General features: G+C 36.8%; 1 protein-coding gene across 1 annotated transcript in view; it reads left to right on the forward strand.

Moving 5' to 3' along the window:
- Positions 1-20,330, forward strand: part of PREP (prolyl endopeptidase) — a 59,212-nt gene extending 38,882 nt beyond the window's left edge. Inside the window, exons 11-15 of the mRNA XM_070953717.1 lie at positions 9,157-9,293; positions 13,394-13,488; positions 16,204-16,335; positions 18,021-18,177; positions 19,601-20,330. Of these exons, the coding sequence (XP_070809818.1) occupies positions 9,157-9,293; positions 13,394-13,488; positions 16,204-16,335; positions 18,021-18,177; positions 19,601-19,895 (816 nt within the window). The 3' untranslated portion in view covers positions 19,896-20,330. The remainder of the gene's footprint in view (positions 1-9,156; positions 9,294-13,393; positions 13,489-16,203; positions 16,336-18,020; positions 18,178-19,600) is intronic.
- The last annotated feature ends 1,759 nt before the right edge of the window (positions 20,331-22,089 follow it).

The raw sequence follows: 22,089 nt of genomic DNA on the forward strand, positions 1-22,089 counted from the left end.
GCTCTGGTTTATTTTAGAGCTTCTCCAGTTCTGGTGAGACCGAGACCTTTTGTGCAATGGTGAAATCTAAAATTTGTTACTACTGGTTCTGTGGGCGTGGCTTGGGGGGGGGAGGTAATGTGACTGGGTGGGCATGACCATTTTTTTTTTTTACTTTTGAAACCATTTTTTCTACAACCTCTTCGGCGAAGAAGTTGTTAAAAAATGCTTTCAAAAGGTTCTGACGATCCCAGCTGAGTTGCCTGATCGGCAGAGGCTTTTTTTCTTTTAAAAGCCTCTGCTAATCAGGCAACTCAGCTTGGATCATCAGAGGCATTTAAAAGAAAAAAAGCCTCTGCTAATCAGGCAACTCAGCTTGGATCGTCAGAGGCATTTAAAAGAAAAAAAGCCTCTGCTAATCAGGCAACTCAGCTTGGATCGTCAGAGGCATTTAAAAGAAAAAAAGTCTCTGCTGATCAGGCAACTCAGCTTGGATCGTCAGAGGCATTTAAAAGAAAAAAAGCCTCTGCCCATCAGGCAACTCAGCTGGGATCATTAGAGGCTTTTAAAAGCATTTGATGATCCCAGCTGAGCCGCGCGATCATCAGAGGCTTTTTTTTTACTTTTGAAAGCATTTTTTCAGCCAAAGAGGTTGTAGAAAAAATGCTTTTAAAAATTAAAAAAAAAAGCCTCTGATGATTGTGCGGCTCAGCTGGGCATGGGGGGGGGGGGCAGAGATTTTTGCTACCGGTTCTCCGAACCACCTGCCTCCATCGCTACCGGAGCGGGCGATCCGGTCCGAACCGGAAGCATTTCACCCCTGCTTTTGTGTCTTTATCCTGAAGAATATTATAATTGCACTGACATGGCTTTCTTTTGAGAATACCACTGTTTATCCTTCCAGCTGCTTTTTAAAAACATTTTCTTTAATCCCATTATTGCTGCTTTCTCCCTTGGTGATTTCGATAAATTATCCTATTCATCCATGATTATTCAATGAAGAGAGTGTTACCTGTCTCATGTAGCACATCTGATTCAGGTATTTTCTGAGAGTCGGCTATCTCTCTGAAGCAGTCATATTTTCTGAAAGATGTCCCTACAGATATTTAGAAGAAACTTTTTTATATAAAGAATTGAATTAGGTTCAGCTCAGTTCTTTCCTTACTTATTTCTTAATGGCTGCAATTCAATCTCATTTTCATCTTCTATTTAGCCTTGGTAAATACAATTGGCCTTCTAAAGAAGTTTTATACCTTATCTTTGGATAGCAAAATTTAAATAATATTAAATAAATTTAATAATAAAACTACCTTATTTCCCAATGTATTATTGGTCTGAGGACAGCAAATAAGCATTGTGTGGGAGATAACAGTTGAGCAAACCCAATGTTTCTTAAATTACTTTCTCATCCTTTGCTTCCTTTTGAATTAATGCTTGTAACTATAGCTCGACTGATGAGTTCTGATGTAATTTTAATTTCTCATATTAAGGATTCATATATCTTCAAAATCACTTTTATTCCATTTACTCACTATATTTTTAGATTATATAGAAATAAACTTCTTCAGTTGACTGTGAAATTAAATATCACCATGTCCCAGCACAGTATAAATGAGATACTTCAAATCTCATGTCCCTTTCCCCTCCCATTATGCAGGCAAGTTAAAAGCTTTGCTATGTATAATTAGTTAAACCTCCAGTCTGAAACTCCTTCTTCCTGGAGGTTTGCCAGTTAAGGAATGTGGTCTTCAGAACTGAAAAAGATTCCTCTTAGTTTATTGTGTAATTCAAAGGTGGCTGCTACTGATATCTTAAAACAAATCCTAATGGAACATTTGTATGAAATACAGGCTAAATGCCTTATTCTTGCAGTTTTCCTCATTGCAACAAGACAAGCTTTATTTGTTTATAGTTGTAGCTAACAAAATGAGATTAATATTATGTTAATTTTAGATACTCCTTATATGTGCAAAATGTCATCCATAGTTCAAATAGAGTTTTCTAAGAAATATTCACCGAGAAAAAATATATTTCCAGTGGAAAGTTTCAATGATGCTGATAGATACTAACATTAAAATTCAAGGCTTCTTTCCAAATGTGAATTCAGATGCTTTTATTAACAGAGAGTTTTGAATGATAGTAGATGTTCTAATCCATAAACCATTGATTTGACTGCACCCAAATTGTTTATAATATAGAAAATGGAAAAGGTACAAGGCACTGAAAAGATATTCAGTGGCAATTTAAAAGAAAGCTTGCTAATCTTTAAAAAACTGCATTACATTGAATAATAATTACTTTAAATTTTACCGTAAGTCATTGAGGTCATTTTGACTCAAGGCAACAATGAAGTCTATTCTCAGTTCTCTGAAATAGAACATTAGAAAAGAGTTTATAGAACCATAATTATATAGTAGTACAGTTTGGTCTACTTTTTTCCTGACTATCTTGGTAGTATTAAGCAGCACAGTAGACAGGACCTCTGTAAAAATTATTTATTTGAATACCATCTTTATTATTTTTACAAATCTTTTTGTAAAAAAAGATATTTTTTGTAAAAAAAAAAACATATCCTGCACACCTCCCCCCTCCTATTTTCCCAGCAATAACCCTGTGAAATAGGTTGAGCTGAGAAAGAGTGACTGACTGACTCAGCTGGCTCTCTTGCCTAAGCCAGGACTTGAATTCAAGATTTTCTGCTTGCTAGCTTGGTGCCTTAACCACTAAAGTGACTCAAAATGTTTCGGTAGTAATCTTGGCTTAGCTACAGAGAATGATAGATGAGGATCACTGTATTTAGTGAGGTCTTCTTCTATTGCTTTCTCCAGTGATGTTGATGTAGCTGATATCAAGTCATTCCCTCAAGACAAACTGAAATGGCCATAAAGGAAAAAGAGTATTGATCAGAGAGATGAGGATGTACCTGCCACAGCTGAAAGAAGCAATCTAGAAATGATACAGTCACTGCTGAAGTGGTACAAATGGTGTCTATGTTGGGAGATATTATTTCCACATGAAAATGGGGTTGAGTGGAAGGTTCTTAAGCAGGATATTATAATGCTTAAGGCACATTTTTAGCCACCACATCACTGAATTTGGTACAGTAAGAGAGTGATTTGGGGGCCAGAAAAACACGAGCTATTTGCATTCCTAAGGCACTAGGTTGCTACTGCTGCAAATGTGGACCCATCTAGATGAAACTAGTGGGATCTTTGGGAGGGAAAAGGCATAGATATTCAGAACAAATCACATTTCTCAAACCCGTTCTTTAAGTTCATAAAGAAGTAATACATCTTTAATATTCTCAGCATTAACATTTTTCCATTGCTAGAATGAACGATCACCAGTCATGGATGGTCTCCATTGTCTTAAACAGTGTTCCATTGTTCTAGTTGGCAGCAGATACTTTAAAATTTGCTAAATAGACTGACAAGACACCACTTCTCAGGGAAGAGCAACCAAACATGAATTAGTTTTTGAAAGTAAGAAAGACAGGTTTAAAGAAATTCATGGAAAGCTTAATTGCTTCCATGTGCATATCAAAGAGTTTCTAAAATTGCATGACAAATCTAACCACTGATCTAAAACTCAGTTCAGCATTGCTATGGAAGCTTTTTGCTAGGTACAAAAAAAAAAATGTATGTGGGCCCAGGGCCTAAAATGGGCATTAATGGCTCCCCCACCCCCACCCTTTTTTTTTTTTTTTTTTTGAGATTCTTTACTCTTTCTCAATCTTCAGGGAAGGGATGGTTAGCTCTGACCCAAGGTCTGACGTGATTTCACATATAGTTTTGAAATTAAAGATGGACCAATTGTGACCCAAGGGTTACAAATATATTGTCAGAAGTTCATTTTAGGAACCTGAACATGCATTTCAATTGAATTTTACTCTATTTTGGTATGTTGAGACTTCCAAATAGAAGGTATGAATCAGTGGGATCATTTTATGGGTAAAATAGCATCTGTGAATCAGAGGTGGTATTCAGCAGTTCTGACCAGTTCTGGAGAACCAATAGCAGAAATTTTGAGTAATTTGGAGAACCGGTAAACCTGGTACTGGGCCCTGCCCAGTAGTGGGTTTCAAATCCCTGCACTACCAGTTCGCTATTGGGAGCGTGCAGGCTTGCTTTGTGAGCGTGCAGCGCTTCTGCACATATGCAGAAGGTTCTGTGCATGCGCAGAGCATTTTTGATGACGTCTGGGTGAGTGGGTGGAGCCTCCTGCCACCGCTGCTACTGATTCGCCTGAACCGGGGTGAACTGGTAGCAACCCACCACTGGCCCCAGCCCCATCTATTCTCTGCCTCCCGAGTCCCAGCTGATCAGAAGGAAATGGGGATTTTGCAGTAACCTTCCCCTGGAGTGGGGAAGGAATGGAGATTTTACAGTATTCTTCCCCTGCCGCGTCCACCAAGCCACACCCACCAAGCCATACCACGCCCACCAAGCCACACCCACAGGACCAGTAATAAAAAAATTTGAATCCCACTGCTGCTGTGAATGCAATATATTCTTTCTCTTACACCCACATACCAAAGTTGCAATAGATTGATTTTTATTTATTTATTAAATTTATATGCTGCCCAACTTGCAGTTCGAAGCGACTCTGAACGGCTTACAGTGTAATAACGCATATAGTCATAAAAAACAGTTATAAATATAAAAACAGATTGAAATTACAAAAGATTAAAGCAAACTAAAAAATTGTGAGTTTTTGCTGTTTATTTTAAATTCTTTAAATTCTTAAGATTATAATTAATTTTCCAGTGTTCAGAGTTGAAGTTTAACTTATTTGGTGACTTTTCAAACTTGTTAGCTAATTGGAAATTTCCAAAAGTGAGGTTTGCAATGTTAGTAGCCTTTAAAAGGCTCCAGAACAGTTGTGATCAAGATGGCTAATCCCTCCATCTCCCAACCTCTAACCCACAGAAGGCTTCAGTCCTGTGGAGCACATGTGGGCAATCTCCTGTCCTCTCTTTATCCAAGCAGTTTTGAAGAAGAAGCCTACTCACCAGTTCTTTGACCAGTTCTTTGACAGATGTTGCTGTAGTCAATGGTTCTGCTTTCTCAGGAGTATGTCCAGTTCACCATCCCTCCTCTGGAAGTCCCCATGCACAATTGTTAATAATGCCACCTGTTCAGAAGTCAGTCCATTATTGCCATTTCATCTGATTCCAAACTAGGATTTGAAGCTGTATAAGAATCAACTAATAAGTTTAAGAACTGGCTATATTTAGAGTGGACGTTGGGAATCCGTGAGTGGCACCTAAGTACCTAAGAGAACTTCTAAAGATGGTTCTCAGAAAAAAGCGTTTATTGCTGAGATAATCCTGGGAGAAATGAGCTTTCTTTGGATGTAGGAGTTGTTGATAATCAATGGCAAAAGAGACTTATTCTGCAATACCATTTATTTTTTATTTATTTAGTTAGTTAGTTAGTTTGTTTGTCAAACATGTATGAGATAACAGATATAAGGATAAACATGGACACGAGCACATCAATGAGTACAAATAAATAGGGACAGTAGGACAGGGACGGTAGGCACGCTGGTGCGCTTATGCACGCTACCTTACAGACCTCTTAGGAATGGTGTGAGGCCCACGGTAGACATTTTAAGGTTAAAGCTATGGGGGTTTGAGGAAGTAACAATGGAGTCAAGTAGAGCATTCCAGGCATTGACCACTTACTGTTACTAGGATGACTGTATGTCAAATATGAGAAAACATTGAGATAAAGCAAACATTGAAGTAGAAGAAGAAAAAAATTGGGACTACATGCTCCAGTTCCAATTATGTCAATTTTTTAATATTGCAAAGACTCTTATGTTGGTTTTATTTCTTCTCTCTAACTTTAGTTTCTCTATTGACTGTCATTTCAATAATTGTTAGGAGCACTAATAACTGCCTTAATAAAAGCAAAATAAAATTTTGTTTTAGTAATATCTTAAATGATAGAGAATACTGCTTTATTTTATATGAAATAGTCTTTTAACTTTCATATATAAGTAGAATTAAGTGACCTCAAAATTGATCTGTTTTATATCAAACTTGTTTTTACATTTAATATTTTTTCAGGGTGAATAAAACTATTTCTTCAGCTTGGTCAAGTAAGGAGAATAAGAATACTAATACAAGCTCACTAATCCTTTACCCTCGCTGCTGGATTTCTGTTTGAACTTTTTTTTTGAAAATTGTCCTTGCTCTTTCATTTCTCTTCTTTTTTTCCCCCCTTCTGCCACCTGGTGAGCTTATTTGCTGCCAGGCTGCCAAATTCACTAACGAGGTATTTTTCTAAATGACTATCTTCTGGCACTTGGCCTTGATCAGCATGACACTGCTTCTTGTCCCATGAATGGGAAATAGAAAAATGAACTTTTCTGAAGGGCTTCCTTGATTATTTATCCTGAGTCTTCTATCTTTCATAACAGCCTTGTTGGCATATCTATGATAGGACCCTTCATTATATTACTCTGAAAGTTTAACAAGCCTGACATCATTAGTATACCCAGCCTCTCTTTTACTCAAAACAAATCAGCCCCGGACCACCATGGGGATTCAGAGAAAAATTAGTTGGCACCCAATCTACATCTGAGTCTTAAAGGCATTGGTTTATGCTGAACTTCCATTTTTCCTCAAAAAAAAAATCCCTTCATCAAGTCAAATTAATCAGTATATGTTCTTTGAAGAATTCATTATTTTGATTTGTTAGCATTCTCTTCTTACAATTTGAGGTGTGTTATCTGCTCCTAGATACTTGTGATTTTCTAAAACGTTCAATGCTATAGTATTGAAGAATAATTAACAGGTTGCTTAAAAAAATAGGATCACATTATCCAGGGGTTACTTTTTCACAGCTGAGAACCTTTGGCTACTCTACTGGGGCCACAGTCCAGAAAGTAGTTTTACAGCCAAGACAAAAGCTAAAAGGGTCATCTGTGTTTAAAGGTAATTATGAATTAAGGATATATAGTAATATAAAACATTATTTAAGCTTTAAACAGTTTATCCCATTTTGTAACATTAAAAGTTACAATTTTAAAATTGTTGGGAGATTTCTGAGAGCTACAGTCAAGACACATGAGGCCCTAGGGCAGTGTTTCTCAACCATAGTAACTTTAAGACATTGTAGACTTCAACTCACAGAATTCCCCAGCCAGGATGAGTGGAATTAATATCTAGTTTCAAAAATAACTGTTGCCTCATTTCATTGCTTTATTCCAGGGAAGGTGCCTTCAGTTTCTTTAGAGAATATTTTTTTCTTACTTATTTAAAAAAAATCAGGGTAAACATTCTATGATTTTTAAAGCTTTAAATCATCAATCATCATCATGCACTGTTTGCCCTCATATTACTAGGGCTATAATTCCTTGAATTCCTACTCAGGTTATCCATTGACTATGCTGGCTGGGAATTCTAGAAGAGGTAATCCCAACACTTCTGGAGGTTGTCTAGTTGGGGAAAATTCTCCATATGTGGGACCTCTATGTCACTAGATATGTCCTGATTATGTCCTAGATACTAAGTCTACATAAAGTAATGCCTCAGAAATGTGGAGCACGTTCTTCACTGGGTAAAATAGAACATTATACCTAGAGAAAGCTATTTGTGTAAACCAGTGATTAATTTCAGAATGCAGCCAAGGATTCTTGCCCAAGAATTATATAGGACATCTTTCCTCAATTTGAAACTCATGATATATGAATTCAGTCACCAGAATTCATATGACAATTCTAGGACTTGGAAGTTCACATCTGGAAATTACCTCATTTAGGGAAGAAATCTTATTGTAGCACTGGAAATTAATGCTTCTCATTCATTAATTCCTTCTATTGATCTTTATATACATCTTTTTGACTATTCTGACTAAATTCAGGAATTCTGCTAAAAGCCTTACAATGTAAAATTATTTTTAAAGGGGACTATGAAGTAGTTGGGAAGAAAAGACAAAATCAATCTGAAACTAAACTGTTCTAGTATTCAAAATGGCAGCAAAATCAGAAATGGCAAATAAACCTGTTCTCTGCAGTTTTAACATCTGGCAAGATATCAAAAAGATTTAGGAAGAGCCAGAATTATTAATTTATGATTAGTCCATTATCGAACATAAACACCCTTTAACATTTTGACTGTCTTTATGCTTGATGTTATAAATTTCCTTTGGGTTCTGTTTTATTTTTTTTCTATACATCCATTGTTAATTAAGCCTTAGCTTTATGAATATCTGTATCAAAACCTTGTGTTATTTTTTAAACATATATTATGTGAGTCAGCAATTTTCTAGGCATCTTAACAGCAACAATCTTTATAGTGATTGATTCTGTCTTCTTGGGACTTCTTCCTTTTCACCTCCATGAATGCATTTGATGTAAACATTGTTTTGTTTCCAAATTATCTATAAATATTACAAAAGCCTTGCTGCATCAGCTAAGAGATGTTGAGTTCAGTACTCAATACTAGTAAAATGCCAATCAGATACTTTCAAGAAGGCCCCAAATCACCTTTTCCTTTGCATTTCCCAGCAAATAGTATTTAAATGATTCAGGAGGTAGTATAAAGTCAGTAAGCTCTTTATAAACTGATTTTTCATGAATTTGTTCGTTTCCGTTTCAAGATGTTATCAATTCATTGTCCATTGTCACATTTTATGCAATATATTTCATATTTATACTCACGATATGTGATTATAAAAAATAAATTATTGCCTGGATAATGTACATAATTCATTGTAGACCAGGCCTGAATAGCTGTGGATTTTCAGATGTTGTTGAACTACAATTCCCAGCAGTTTTAAGTTACATGGCCAATACTAAAATATGCTGGTATTTTTAATCTGTAACATCCAGAGAGCCACAGGTTCTCACCTATCTTCTAGGGTTATGGTATTACCAAAATGTATTAGCAGCATATAAAACACCTTTTTGGGATGCTTATCACAAATAAGGATAATTGGCAACTTCAATGCTGATTTAGAATTTCTATAGACATTTAAATTTCTGTTCGATTAAAATTCCTTCTTGTCTAGGAAGGAAATTATTATTATTAAGTATCCCAGCAAAATTTTCTTCATTCCCCCTTCTGTTTTGTTCAGGTAAAAGAGTATCTGTGACTAATATGACTATAAGAATACTCCCAAGTATTCTCATCATTCAGTTTTATTTTCCCTTTCCTTTTTGTGTCAGGTTTTTTACCCAAGCAAAGATGGTACAAAGATACCAATGTTTATTATCCACAAAAAAGGAATCAAATTGGATGGGTCTCATCCTGCCTTCCTTTATGGTTATGGTGGCTTCAACATATCTATCACACCAAGCTATAGGTAAGTAGAAAGATGGGAGTTTGTGAAAAAATTGAAACCTGAAAATAGGAATGCAACTGTTGTACCAGCTGAAGCTGAGCAAAGTTTCGTAGCTATGGCTTTCACCTGCTGATCAACTAGGAGCCATGACTTTAGAATGACCCCAAATCATGGATCTGCCCCTTCAGAAGCAGCGCAGTCTTCTCCGGAGACAAAACATGGGGATATAGAGCATCACTGATACATAAATAATCTTGTATCTTGCTACAATTTAGTTTAGGTAGCATTGATCACGCTCTTGGAAGACATGAAGGTGAATGGAGATAATGCATTCTTTCTTGCTCTTCTTGATCTCCTAACAGCTTTCGATACCATAGATCAGGGGTGTCAAACTCAAGGCCCTGAGGGTGGATCTGGCCCGCGGGGTACTTAGATCTGGCCTGCAGGGCTGCCCTGGAAACAGCAAATGACCGGCCCGTGGTGCCTCTGCCAGCAAAAACAGAGCCGGGGGGTGGGGGGGGAGCTCTCTTGAGCTCTATTTTCACTAGCAGAGGGTTGCAGGAGGCCATTACAGCCGAAAACAAAGCTCAGGAGCCCATTTTTGCTGGCAGAGTGCTCGGGCCACAAGTGCCCTTGACATGCCCATCCTGGCAACACCCACCCTGGCCCCCCGAAGTCAAACACAACCCTGATGCGGCCCTCAATGCAATTGAGTTTGACACTCCTGCCTTAGATCATGGTATCCTTCTGGGCTGGCTTTGGGAGTTGGGGGTGTGTAGCACTGTGTTAGGCTGGTTTTCCTCTTTCTTCCAGAGTCAGATCCAATCAGTGTTGATGAGCCAAGAATTCCTTTCTCCTCTCTTATTTAACATCAGCATGAAGCATCTCTGTGAGGTAGTCCATTTGAGGTCAGGGTTAGGGTTTATACCCCGCTCTATATCTCCTACCCCCCTTCACAGTGGTATTCCCCCTCAGAGGACTGCCTGAGTCTAAGTAAGACTGAATGGCTTTGTATGTTTAGGATTGGGCCTTCTAATGTTAAGGTTTTTCCACGTCTGATCCTAGATGAGGTGACACTGCCTGAGTGTCGGTGTACTCGGTGTGCAATCTGAGGATACACTTGGACACAAGGCTCCTGCTGAAAAAGCAAGTAGTAACCGTCGCTAAGGGGACCTTTACACACTTTTGTGTTGTACATCCATTCTGGACTAAGGCGCCTCTATTTACTGTCACTTCTTTTTAAGTCTCCCTGTTACCCAGTAAAAATCTGTTTGGGGGGATGAGGAAGAGCTGCATCACACCCATTCTGTTATCTTTTGCAAAAGGTATTATTCAAACGTTTTTCCACACATTTTCAAACAAACGTTTTCATTTCATCTCCACACAGCATTTCTCTCCCCTAGTTGTAGAGTCTCTTACAGATTCTTAATTCCACTGTAGACTATGTGGTTTGCTTATATTTTAGTTCCTTTTATAAAGCAGAACTTCTTTGATATAAACCATATAGATTGTAGGGAGGAAGAAGGGAGGGGGGAAGGAAGGAAGGGAAGGGAAGGGAAGGAAGGAAGGAAGGAAGGAAGTTCCCCGTATATACAATTCCAGAACAGATTACCTGGAAAATACTTATATTCCACCAGCATTCCATGTGTATACTTTCTACATGATGTCTGTCCTCATTTTTTTCTTGTTGTTCTATGTCTCTTATACGGTACTAATCACTCAACCAGAAATATATAGATACAGCCTGACAGTAAACACTAAATAAATGAGTCATACACCCAGAAGCAAGGAACAAGTTTTTTGTTCTAGGTGGACTTCAAAACATTTTTATAATCTTCAAGCTCCAGATCTTTCAAACCTTCAAACTCTGAGCTCAGCAGGAAGATGTATTTTTTTGTGTCAGTTTATTATGTATTATATAAAGCATATAGAATATGTCACATCAGTATACATACCCTGATGTCTGAAGGTTCTTTCTCTAATCGCTCTGTTCTACTTCAGGCATGCATAAGAGGAATATTGGCTCTGTAGAGAATCATTGCCTTGAACAGAGAACTAATTAGAATAAAAGAATAGTCAAGTAAAATAGATCACATATATAAAATGTCTAAGGTAGGAATGGTAGAAGTAGATACAGTATGTACTGTATCATAATTTGACATATAAATCACCTCTGAATGGCAGCTGGCTTTCTGTATAAAGTGGTATGTAAATAATATTATTTGGGGAAAATGTGGAATATTTTCCAGGATGATTTGTATTTTTCTAGTATATTATTTTTACTCTCTCAACATTAGACTCCATTAGTTTTCAATAGCGTTTGACAGCAGGCTTTTTTCCTATCCTTTTTCCTTTTGTGATCACTAATTGTAACATGGTTAATAGTATTTAGGCTTGATTAATGACTCTGACATCTTTGTAATTAGTTGCAGTTCTCTTGCTTTATGCGCCAACGTTAAGAGAGTGTGAGCTTTCTCTCCACATTCAGAGGTAATAGATTTGCTGCAGGGGTATTTATGCAGATATCCCAAGACCCCATTAGAATGCTTCAAATTATAAACATGCAAACACAGTCCTTTCTTTGAAATGGAGAATAATCTAAAAATAAATAATCACTTATGCCAAGTCAGCAAAGCTTTGGAAATGACAGGTCATCCACAGTTCATGTCCCACCTAGCCCCCTATTCAATCCACTTAAAAGTGCTCCCAAAATCATTAATAGATTTCATTCACAGATAAAACCAAAAAAACATGCTACTGTCAAAACCAGCTAATATAAACACCCAGGTTGACAAAGCGGTAAGGAGAAGAGAAGGATTTTTTAAAAATCTGATTAATTAATTCTCATACAGAGAGATGGCATTAACTATTATTTCAAAGATGCTTTTTTGCACATTTTCTAAAAGCTGCATTCCTTTTATGCTTGATATGTCTAATTTATTTTTATTATCTGACGGATTCTTTTTTTAAAAGTTAAGCTTCCATTTGTGGCATTCCAAGCTGTAAAATAAGCTGTCCTAGGCAGCTTTTGTCCACATTTGCTCAGGAAATGTGCCTTCAAAATGGTTATACAGATATAAAAATGGAATTCAGATTGCTAGGCTGGGATATCTAAATATATTCCAAGTCAGAATGTCTAAATGTTCCTTAGGACTACTAAATTATAGTAAATATTGCAAGAGTAGTAGTATGGATTCTCCCTGTCTAGCATTGTTACAAAGATATGAATTATGTAATACTGAAGTGAACTTTAATACAGTTGAATTAACTCAGAATAAGCAGATAGATAAGTAGGTAGGTAGGTAGGTAGGTAGGTAGGTAGCTAGATAGATAGATAGATAGATAGATAGATAGATAGATAGATGCTTCTCCTAAATTGAACATATCAAGATACTTCTCCCTTCTAACATCTAAGCTTCAAGAGTAAAGTTGTATAAATGAATTACAGGTAGTCTTTGACTTACAATCATTTAACAACCATTATAACAGCGGTGAAAAAAGTGATTTAGTTCCTCTCATGGCTGTGAAGCGTCCCTGCTGTTACATGACCCGAATTCAGCTGCTGACATGTGTTTACAATGGTTGCAGCATCCCAGGGTCACATGATCGTCACCTGTAACCTTCCTAGTAAGCTTCCAATAAGCAAAATCAGTGAAGGAAGCCACATTTGCTTAGTGACTACATGATTTGTTAAAAACTATGGCAAAAATGTCAGGCACAACCTAACGATCGCCTTGCTTAGTGATGATAATTCTGGTTGCAATTGTGATTAGAAGTCAAGGACTATCTGTATTTCCATACATGAAATATAAAGTTGGAAAAATTTGAATAAGCTACTGTGGATTTTTCATTGACTTTATTTCTTTCATTGACTTTAGAGGTCACTGCTATGAAAGGCAGAATTGAAATACATTTTTGGTCAGTGAGTTAGGTTTGCTGAATGAACCACAGAAAGATTTTTCACTATAATATGTATGGTATCAGTAAAATATTTTATTTGTGGTAATTCATCAGGAAAATCAATGTTCTTGCTACTGCTATATTTTAGCTCCAGCTGATTCCAAAGGCCATAACTTACACATATTTAGCTATTAATTGAGGCTGCTTTTATTATTTTGCAGTGTATCAAGGCTTATTTTTATAAGGCATCTAGGCGGTATTCTAGCTGTGGCTAATATCAGAGGAGGTGGCGAATATGGCGAGACCTGGCACAAAGGTAAGATTTCATATTGCAATAACAATGTTGGTCAACTGAAAGCTGATTTTGATTTCAGCTTGAATTTGTTTGCCTTACTATTCATTACTCATCTTTATGCTCTGGATAAAGGTACAAACCCTAAACATTAACATAAAACATCACAGTCATAAATTTATTAAAATCTCTCACACTTCTTAATTCTTAAAAAAAAAAGTTATTCTCAATTGCATTTTTTTCAAAAGCTCTTTCAAACAACGTTTCAAAAATATCCACGTTTCCCTCTTACTTTTATGCATTTTAGCATTTTATGACTTTTTAGTATTCACTGTTTCCCTAATTTAAAGAGTTTACCAATAATTCGGAAAAGAAACACAATGGTTTCAGGAAATATAAAGCACTCTTGGCAGCATTTTAATACCCCAGGCGAAGTATTTGGCAATAACTGGAAACCAGCTGAAGAGCTTTAATGTGAATTTTAATAACAGTCACATTGTCCTGAATGGTCTTTATTTCCACATTTCCTGGCATAATAGGCATTGCAGACTGCATATTGGTAGTAACTAGAGATCTGTTTGTATATTTTAGTGCAGCGGGTCTTAGATTGCATGGAAAGATAGGTTTGTTTTTGTTTTATGGTTAATATGACTTTTACATTGTTTTAATTCTTAATTGAGAGATGTCCAACATTTGGTATAAGATGGGTGACTATACAAATGCAATAAGTGAGTAAGTAGAGAGAGAAAGTTGCACTACTGAAGGAGGACAGGATTTCTCTTCTACTCACTTTAGTTTTCCATGGTGTATTCAGAGCCAAAGGCTATGGATGTGACCATGTTGAGGGGTTTTGGGCATCAGTATAGGTGTGGTTGGCAATTGTCCTTTCCCAGGATATTTTCTTAGACCTTCCAATCTAGGTACAACTTTGGGATTTCGAGATGAACTTCTGTTCAAATATTAGCCAGGTCCAATCCTGTTTATTCACTTTTTTTGAGTTCACTCAAGATAATCTAGGCTCTGCTATAGCTTTTTCAAAGCTATATGTATTATATGTTCCTTTCAACCTTGGTTGCATTTAATTTTGAATGTTTCATATATTCCTATATGATGGCAAGGGTACTTCTAGTTATTTTTTTGCATTCACCAAGGTTTTGAAATGCTATAAAGGATACACTGAAATGGTTAAAGAATTTGAAAAGGGTCACCTTTTATTTATGGTCGCTCAGATTTTATATGATCAATAAGTTTTGTGCAAGCCAAAAATGGTAGCACCTTAAAAAGAAACTTTATACAACTTAATTCTAAATATTATGCCCAAGGACTTGAACCTAAATAGTCTTGTGCAAATAGAATGCATTTCATTCACAAAAAGGATCTGATCCTTCCCTCCACTATATATTCAATCGTGCACCAGTAATAAATCTATCTTCACCCCTGATTTAATCTTGGTTGATAGAGCAAACCTAGTGCGTGTCATTTTGATCTGAATGGGAAAATAGTAGAGAGTTTCTCTCATGGAAATGAACCCATCTGGGTTTGAAGTGTCATAGCAATCACAACCCCAAAATGGGAGGTAGAGTGATAATTGTCATTCAGGAGTCTCTGCAAGTGACCAGAAGCACAGTAGCAATAGCACATAGACTTATATACTGCTTCACAGTAATTTAGCCTTCTCTAAATGGTTTAGAGTCAAGCATATTGCCCCCAACAATCTGGGTCCTCATTTTACTGACTTTGGAAAGATGGAAGGCTGAGTCAACCTTAAGAATCAAACTCCTGGCAATTGGCAGAATTAGTTTGCAATACTGCATTCTAACCATTGTGCCACACTGGCTCATCACAGTATCACAGATATAAACGAATGTGAGCCACTATTTGTAAGGTTAGGCTTAAGAGACAAGTCACATTGGCCTCCTTGCTGGACAGCTGAATTAATTAGTACTTGATTGCATTATATTTTGTTCATTTTAGTTCTTTTGAGTTGATTACTGAGATAGAAGTCTAGTGGTTAAGGCACCAGGCTAGAAAGCGGGAGACCCTGAATTCAAGTCCCACCTTAGCCATGAAAGCCAGCTGGGTGACTTAGGGGCCAGTCACTCAGCCCAACCAATCTCACAGGTTGTGGGGAAAATAGAAGGAGGAAGATGTGTTAGATACGTTCGTCCCCTTGAATTATTTGTAAAAATATTAAAGGCAGGATACAAATAAATAAAATAAAAATAGCTGGCCTCATAACGAAGATCCATGTGTTTGATACCAGGTTTCATGCTTGTTTTTAAAAATTCTCATTCTCATCTGCTTTCATACAGTTATGCATTTTAAAATGCTGTGGAAAAAAAAGGAAGATTATAGTTTCCATTAAAAATCTAGGTAACTTTTTTCAGGGCTACTCATAGTCATATTGCTCCATGTAAGGCTTTTAGATGGGATGCGTTATTAGGAACATTACCTAAAATAGTAGTGGAGTTTTTATTTTGTACTTTCCAGTCTTCAGCATTTTTATGCATTATTCAAAGCTTTTGAAAGCATTAAAGTTATTGGCAGAACCATCTTCTGATTCTTTTGTTGAAAGAGATCGCTATTGTCTTTTGTATTCCCAACTTCATAAATTATTTAAAATACTCATGGAGTTGAAAAGTCATCCCAAAATGTGATTTTTGTACCTCCCTGCATTATGCTAGGATCCAAAGTCTGTATGAGTTCTGAAGGAGTTAATTGGTTTTTCTCCGTTCTTAGGTGGAATCTTGGCCAATAAACAAAACTGCTTTGATGACTTCCAGTCTGCAGCTGAGTATCTTGCCCAAGAGGGTTATACATCTCCGAAAAAGCTGACTATTAATGGAGGTTCAAATGGAGGCCTCTTAGTTGGTAAGATCAGAGGCTGTATATTTCTGTTATTTGATTACCTTGGATGGAATGCAAAAGCAACTTGGGGATATGCAAAGGAGAGGTCTTCAAAGTCCATTTTTAAAAAATTCACCAACACATTTGTTAACAGACTCACAAAAATTTGCTCCATATCTAGACATCATAGAGATATCTAAAGTGCCCATTAGCACATCTGTCTGTATAGAAGCTATATGCATAATGTGTTGGCTAGGACTATCTACACAAAAAATTCAGTACATAAAAAGATGGTTTTCAAACCTGGTTTTCTCCAACTATGTTAAACTCTAAAATCTTAATCTTTCCAGGCAGGGACTGCCTAAGGATAATGAGTTCTATAGCCCAGGACATCTAGAGGACACCAAGCTGAAAAATATTCTACTGGGAAAACACAATTCATATTTGTATCCAACTTAAGTGATTAGTAAACGTTCACTTCTGCCCATTTTTAATTGCCAGTTACTATTTTTGCTCCATGTTGCCCTTCTTGTGTACCTACTAATTGATGATCCAGAGGTTGACTTTTTTTTTTTTTTTTTGTGGCTGGAAATTTAACTTACAGTGTTCTAGAAAAATAAACATCTGTAATAGGTGGAATAATGGTATAAATTGGGTTGTAGATGCATAATGTATAAAGTGGGATTTGCGGAGGAGTCCCCAATTTTTATTTTTATTTTTTGAGTGCGTGGAGTGCTTTCTTCAAAATTTGAGAAGCTATTTGGTCTTGCCTAGGCCTCGAAAGAGGGAGAAAATGATACAGACATTTTATCAGAAAGGGCTTAAGGAGTACAAGCTGCCTACCTGTGTTCAAAACATAGAGCTTTGTTTTTGTAGTTATATTAAACATTAGACACAACATGTTTTAATCTCATGGTAGAAGTGTTCCAGTATCATCTACTGTTAGTTTTTAAAGAAAAGGACTGCTTAACAGAATAACCAGAATTGGAAGGGACCTTGGAGGACTTCTAGTCCAATTCCTTGCTCAAACAGGAAACCCTACACCCGTGATGGCAAACCTATGGCACGTGTGCCACAGGTGGCACGTGGAGCCATATCTGTGGGCACGCGAGCGTTGCCCTAGTTAACCCCCATGCACATGCATACGCTGGCCAGCTGATTTTCGGGCCTTCCAGGCCCACCGGAAGTCAGGAAATGTGCAGTTTCCTGAGGGCCTCCGGGGTGGGTGGGGAAGGCTGTTTTCACCCTCCCCAGGCTCCAAAAAACAGGCCTGCTGGGTCCACCGATAACCTTTTTGCCGTCACGTGCCAAAAGCGGGGAGAGCGCGGGTGGGGCATTGAATTATGGATATGGGCACGCACACACGCGACACACCCCTGCTCCCCCTGCTTTTGGCACACGACAGCAAAAAGGTTAGCCATCACTGCCCTACACCATTTCAGACAAATGGTTGTCCAATCTCTTCTTATGAACCTCCAGTGTTGGAGCACCAACAACTTCTGGAGGTAAATCGTTCCTCTGTTTTATTATTCTCTCAGGAAATTTCTTCTTAGTTCTAGGTTGGTTCTTTCCTCTGCTTTGATGTTGAAGTAACATTTGGTACCTCCTTAAGTTTTCAAACATACTAGCTCTTATTCGCTGTATTTGAAAACATTCTATAGTAGGTATTCGTCAGTGCTAATAGGTGAGTATCGTTCCAACTTTTTCAGCTGCCTGTGCCAACCAGCGCCCAGATCTATTTGCCTGTGCGATTGCTCAGGTTGGAGTGATGGACATGCTAAAGTTCCACAAATTCACCATTGGTCATGCGTGGACTACAGATTTTGGATGCTCGGATTATAAAGAACAATTTGATTGGCTGCTCAAGTAAGTAAAGAATATCTCCCTGTTTACATACAGCATACTCTACTAGACTGCTGAATAACAATAATAAAAATGCTGTTTATTTTTCTATTTTGTTGCACAAAAGCTGAGAAATATAAAGGGTTTTTTAATGTGGTTTAGTAGTATAAATTAAATGCGGATGTATTCCACAAATTAATAAAGGACTAGACCAGCCTTCCCCCACCACGTGTCCTAATCTCCCCAAAATGCAAGCCTTATTTGGAAATAACATCTTCTAACATATGTGGAAGTTGCCAGATTGGCAAATGCTTGTCACTGCATAAATATGTTTTCTGTATTTCCATTTTAGAAACTTCTCTTATGAACTCCGAAGCCCTATATTTTTCTGGATGTTCCAATAGTATATTGATAGTTTGATTTGATTGTATTTTCTTCAGATGCATAACATTTTTTTAAGATTTGGTGACCAGAACTATGTAGTATTCCACAACAGAAAGAAAATCTTATAGAGAATTGTATCAAGCAGTTAAGATTATTTTTGATCTATATCCTAATAACCTCTAGCACTGAATTTGCTATTTTTAACCTTTGTTGATCATACCGTGGTAGCGTAGTGGTTAGAATGCAGTATTGCAGGCTAATTCTGCCAACTGCCAGCAGTTCGATTCTCACCGGCTCAAGGCTGACTCAGCCTTCCATCCTTCCAAGGTCAGTAAAATGAGGACCCAGATTGTTGAGAACAATATGCTGACTGTAAACTGCTTAGAGAAGGCTGTAAAGGGCTATAAAGCACTGTAAAGCGGTACATAAGTCTAAGGGCTATTGCTATTGTTTACCAAGCTATCTGCAAGTGAAGTAAGTTTTCCAGCTTTGTTCAGGCTTCAAATCCATGCTGGAAGATTGAAATAACACAGGAAATAATGCAAGTATGGGATTCAGTGGGAATAATTTTTCAGGAGCAGATGTCTGTTTCCATGACATGGATTGTGCTGTATTACATATTATGGACATATCCAATTGTTTTTTCAGCTGCAACTATCCTGCTCCTCCTCCATTCCCTAGAACTTTTATTTATTTATTTTATTTATTTAGAAAATGTGTATTGCCGCCTATTCGCACATGGAGGCTCAAGGCAGCTTACAGGGATATAAAAACACCATATATAAAAAATAAAACTAATAAAAGAAAATCATCAAATAATAAATTAATAAAACAATAATCTTTTGAAGTAGAAGGCAGTATTGTTTGTCCAAGATTGACTCAGCCTTCCATCCTTCCGAGGTGGGTAAAAGGACCGCCCAAATTGTTGGGGACAATATGTTGACTCTGTAAAACCACTTAGAGAGGGCTGTAAAGCACCGTGAAGCAGTGCTGTTGCTATTTATCTGGCTATTGAAGGCCAATAAGTGTTCACAAAGTACAAATGCATGTATCTCTTCTGCAGATATTCTCCTCTTCATAATATCAAAATACCAGAAGGTGATGGAATCCAATATCCTGCAGTCCTACTTCTAACAGCTGATCATGATGACCGAGTGGTGCCTCTTCATTCCTTGAAGTTCATTGCTTCTCTGCAACATATTGTAGGTCGAAGCCCCAAACAAATCAATCCATTACTAATTCATGTTGACACCAAAGCTGGTCATGGTGCAGGCAAGCCAACAGCCAAAGTCATAGAGGAAGCATCTGACATGTATGCCTTTATAGCAAGATGCCTAAATCTTGAATGGATAGAATAGATCATTACTGTTTCAGTTAGAAATCAAGGGCTTTAACAACATTTTAAAACAAACACTACACTCGGTGTAGTACTTACATTTAAGGACTGCCACTCCCGGCTTCCCATGAACTTGATAATCCATTCTGCTTCTGTTTGGTGTTTACTTTGCCTCTTCATTTTAGTTTCAGTCGTACATTTTAAATAGCATGTTCTGATAAATAGACAGATTGCAGATGATGCTGTTACGTGGATTCTCAAAATGTTGGTGATGAATATTCATACACAATGGTTTTAATGTATTTTTTCTCCTTGTCAACATATCTGGCTCACTTGTAATTAAATGTAAGTACTGTTCCAGTATACGCTGTCAAGTTGAATTTTCTTTGCAAACCTGGTAATCCCAAACATTGAGATTACTGGCAGTGTTCCACCATTAAAACAGTTGTACTACAAACACTGAATACTTTTAGGTTTTGTGTGGGTTCTCTTTTGATTAGCACATAGTAAAGAAATATTTTGTAGATATTATCTCATGCATATATGCACATACATTCCTTGACTCTTAGTACACATTGTTTATTTATGTTATGCAGATATAATTCACAAAATAGTTAATTTTTTTTAAGAGACTAAACAAAAGACTAATAATAGAAACTGAAAAAGAAATGGGAAAAAAATCTACCATTTATTTTATATTTACCAATAGTTACTGGTTTACTAATGAATACATTAATATAATAATGATCATATAAAATATTATTGTAAAATACCACAAATTTTGCCGTAGTAATAAATATTGCTATTTCCTTTGGGAGAAAATGTTGTCTTTTCCAAAATAAAGAGATCACATATTTCTGACAGCTATTCTTTTGACATCTGGAATAATATCAATTTTAAATTTCTCAATTTCATTATTTTAGCCACCCCCATTCTTTATACAATCATAATTCCTGATAGAAAGTCAAATTCAAATCTGTATATAGTTTAACATTATATTCGAGCTGAGGTGGTGCAGTGGTTAGAATGCAGTACTGTGGGCTACTTCTGCTGACTGCCTGTTGCCAGCAGTTTGGCAGTTCAAATCTCACCAGGCTCAAGGTTGACTCAGCCTTCCATCATTCCAAGGTAGGTAAAATGAGGGCCCAGCTTAGAGAGGGCTGGAAAATCTAAGTGCTACTGCTAGTGCTATTAACTTATTCAACATTTAAACATTCTACCATAAATCTGCTTATATACTATCCCAAAAAGTTACCAATAATCATATCATATGAGTCAAAGAATCCTCAAATTCTTTATACCTCTAGCATATAAAATCCAATATCCATTCTTTTAAATGCATTCTTTGGGATGTCCAATATATCCTAAATATGACTCTTTGATGAATCAACTTATCCAAAGATTGTATTTTTCAGTTGAGAACTTTGATCTGAATATAGTTTCTTACACACACACACACACCCCTCTTTATCATTTTGGTCACTAGGTGTTTTAGCTTCTCTGGAATATCTAATTACTTGCTGATTCTTAGGCCTTACAATTCAGTGACAAAGAGCTATGCAGTATATTGATACGGACATAATATGGAAAGTCATAATAATAAGGGAAACAATGCAGTAGTTGATTCTGTACTGCTAGCAAAATTGTTTGGGGCCAGAACTAAAATTATGCGAAACCATGAGTGAATGACTTAATTTAACAGAGATTTAATCAAATTAAGCAGGTCCATTTAGCCATGAATCTATTGAAAGTGTTTGAACATTTATCATTTTATGGCCTTTCAGGATCTCAAACAACTTTTCTGCCATATATGAAAAAACTGAAGTAAGAGGCTGAATGCTACGATGGGCATTATGAGATTGATAGAGGTACCTGCCTCAAAACATTACAATAGGTGCAAATGTAGCTCACTGGAATGTTTGGCAAAGTGTTGTTCATTATTATTGTTTATTATTCTTATTTTACACTTCTGCCAGAATTTGTTCAGGCATGTTCATTTGGGAGGGGAGAGAAAGAAAGAAGACTTATTCACTTTAAATGGGATTGTGTATTTGCTATTACACTATTGTATAGGTATGGAGTATTTTTTTTTTAATCACTGTAATGCTTCCAATACTTTCCAGATTTTTTTTAAAAAAAATTGTTGCACTGTCAGTATATAATGAATTACAGGTAGTCCTCAACTTACAACCACAATTGAGCCCAACATTTCTGTT

This window comes from Pituophis catenifer, unplaced genomic scaffold (genome assembly GCF_029215685.1).
Source record: "Pituophis catenifer annectens isolate HBS135680 unplaced genomic scaffold, rPitCat1.0.hap2 SCAF_1, whole genome shotgun sequence".
Lineage (NCBI taxonomy): Eukaryota > Metazoa > Chordata > Lepidosauria > Squamata > Colubridae > Pituophis > Pituophis catenifer.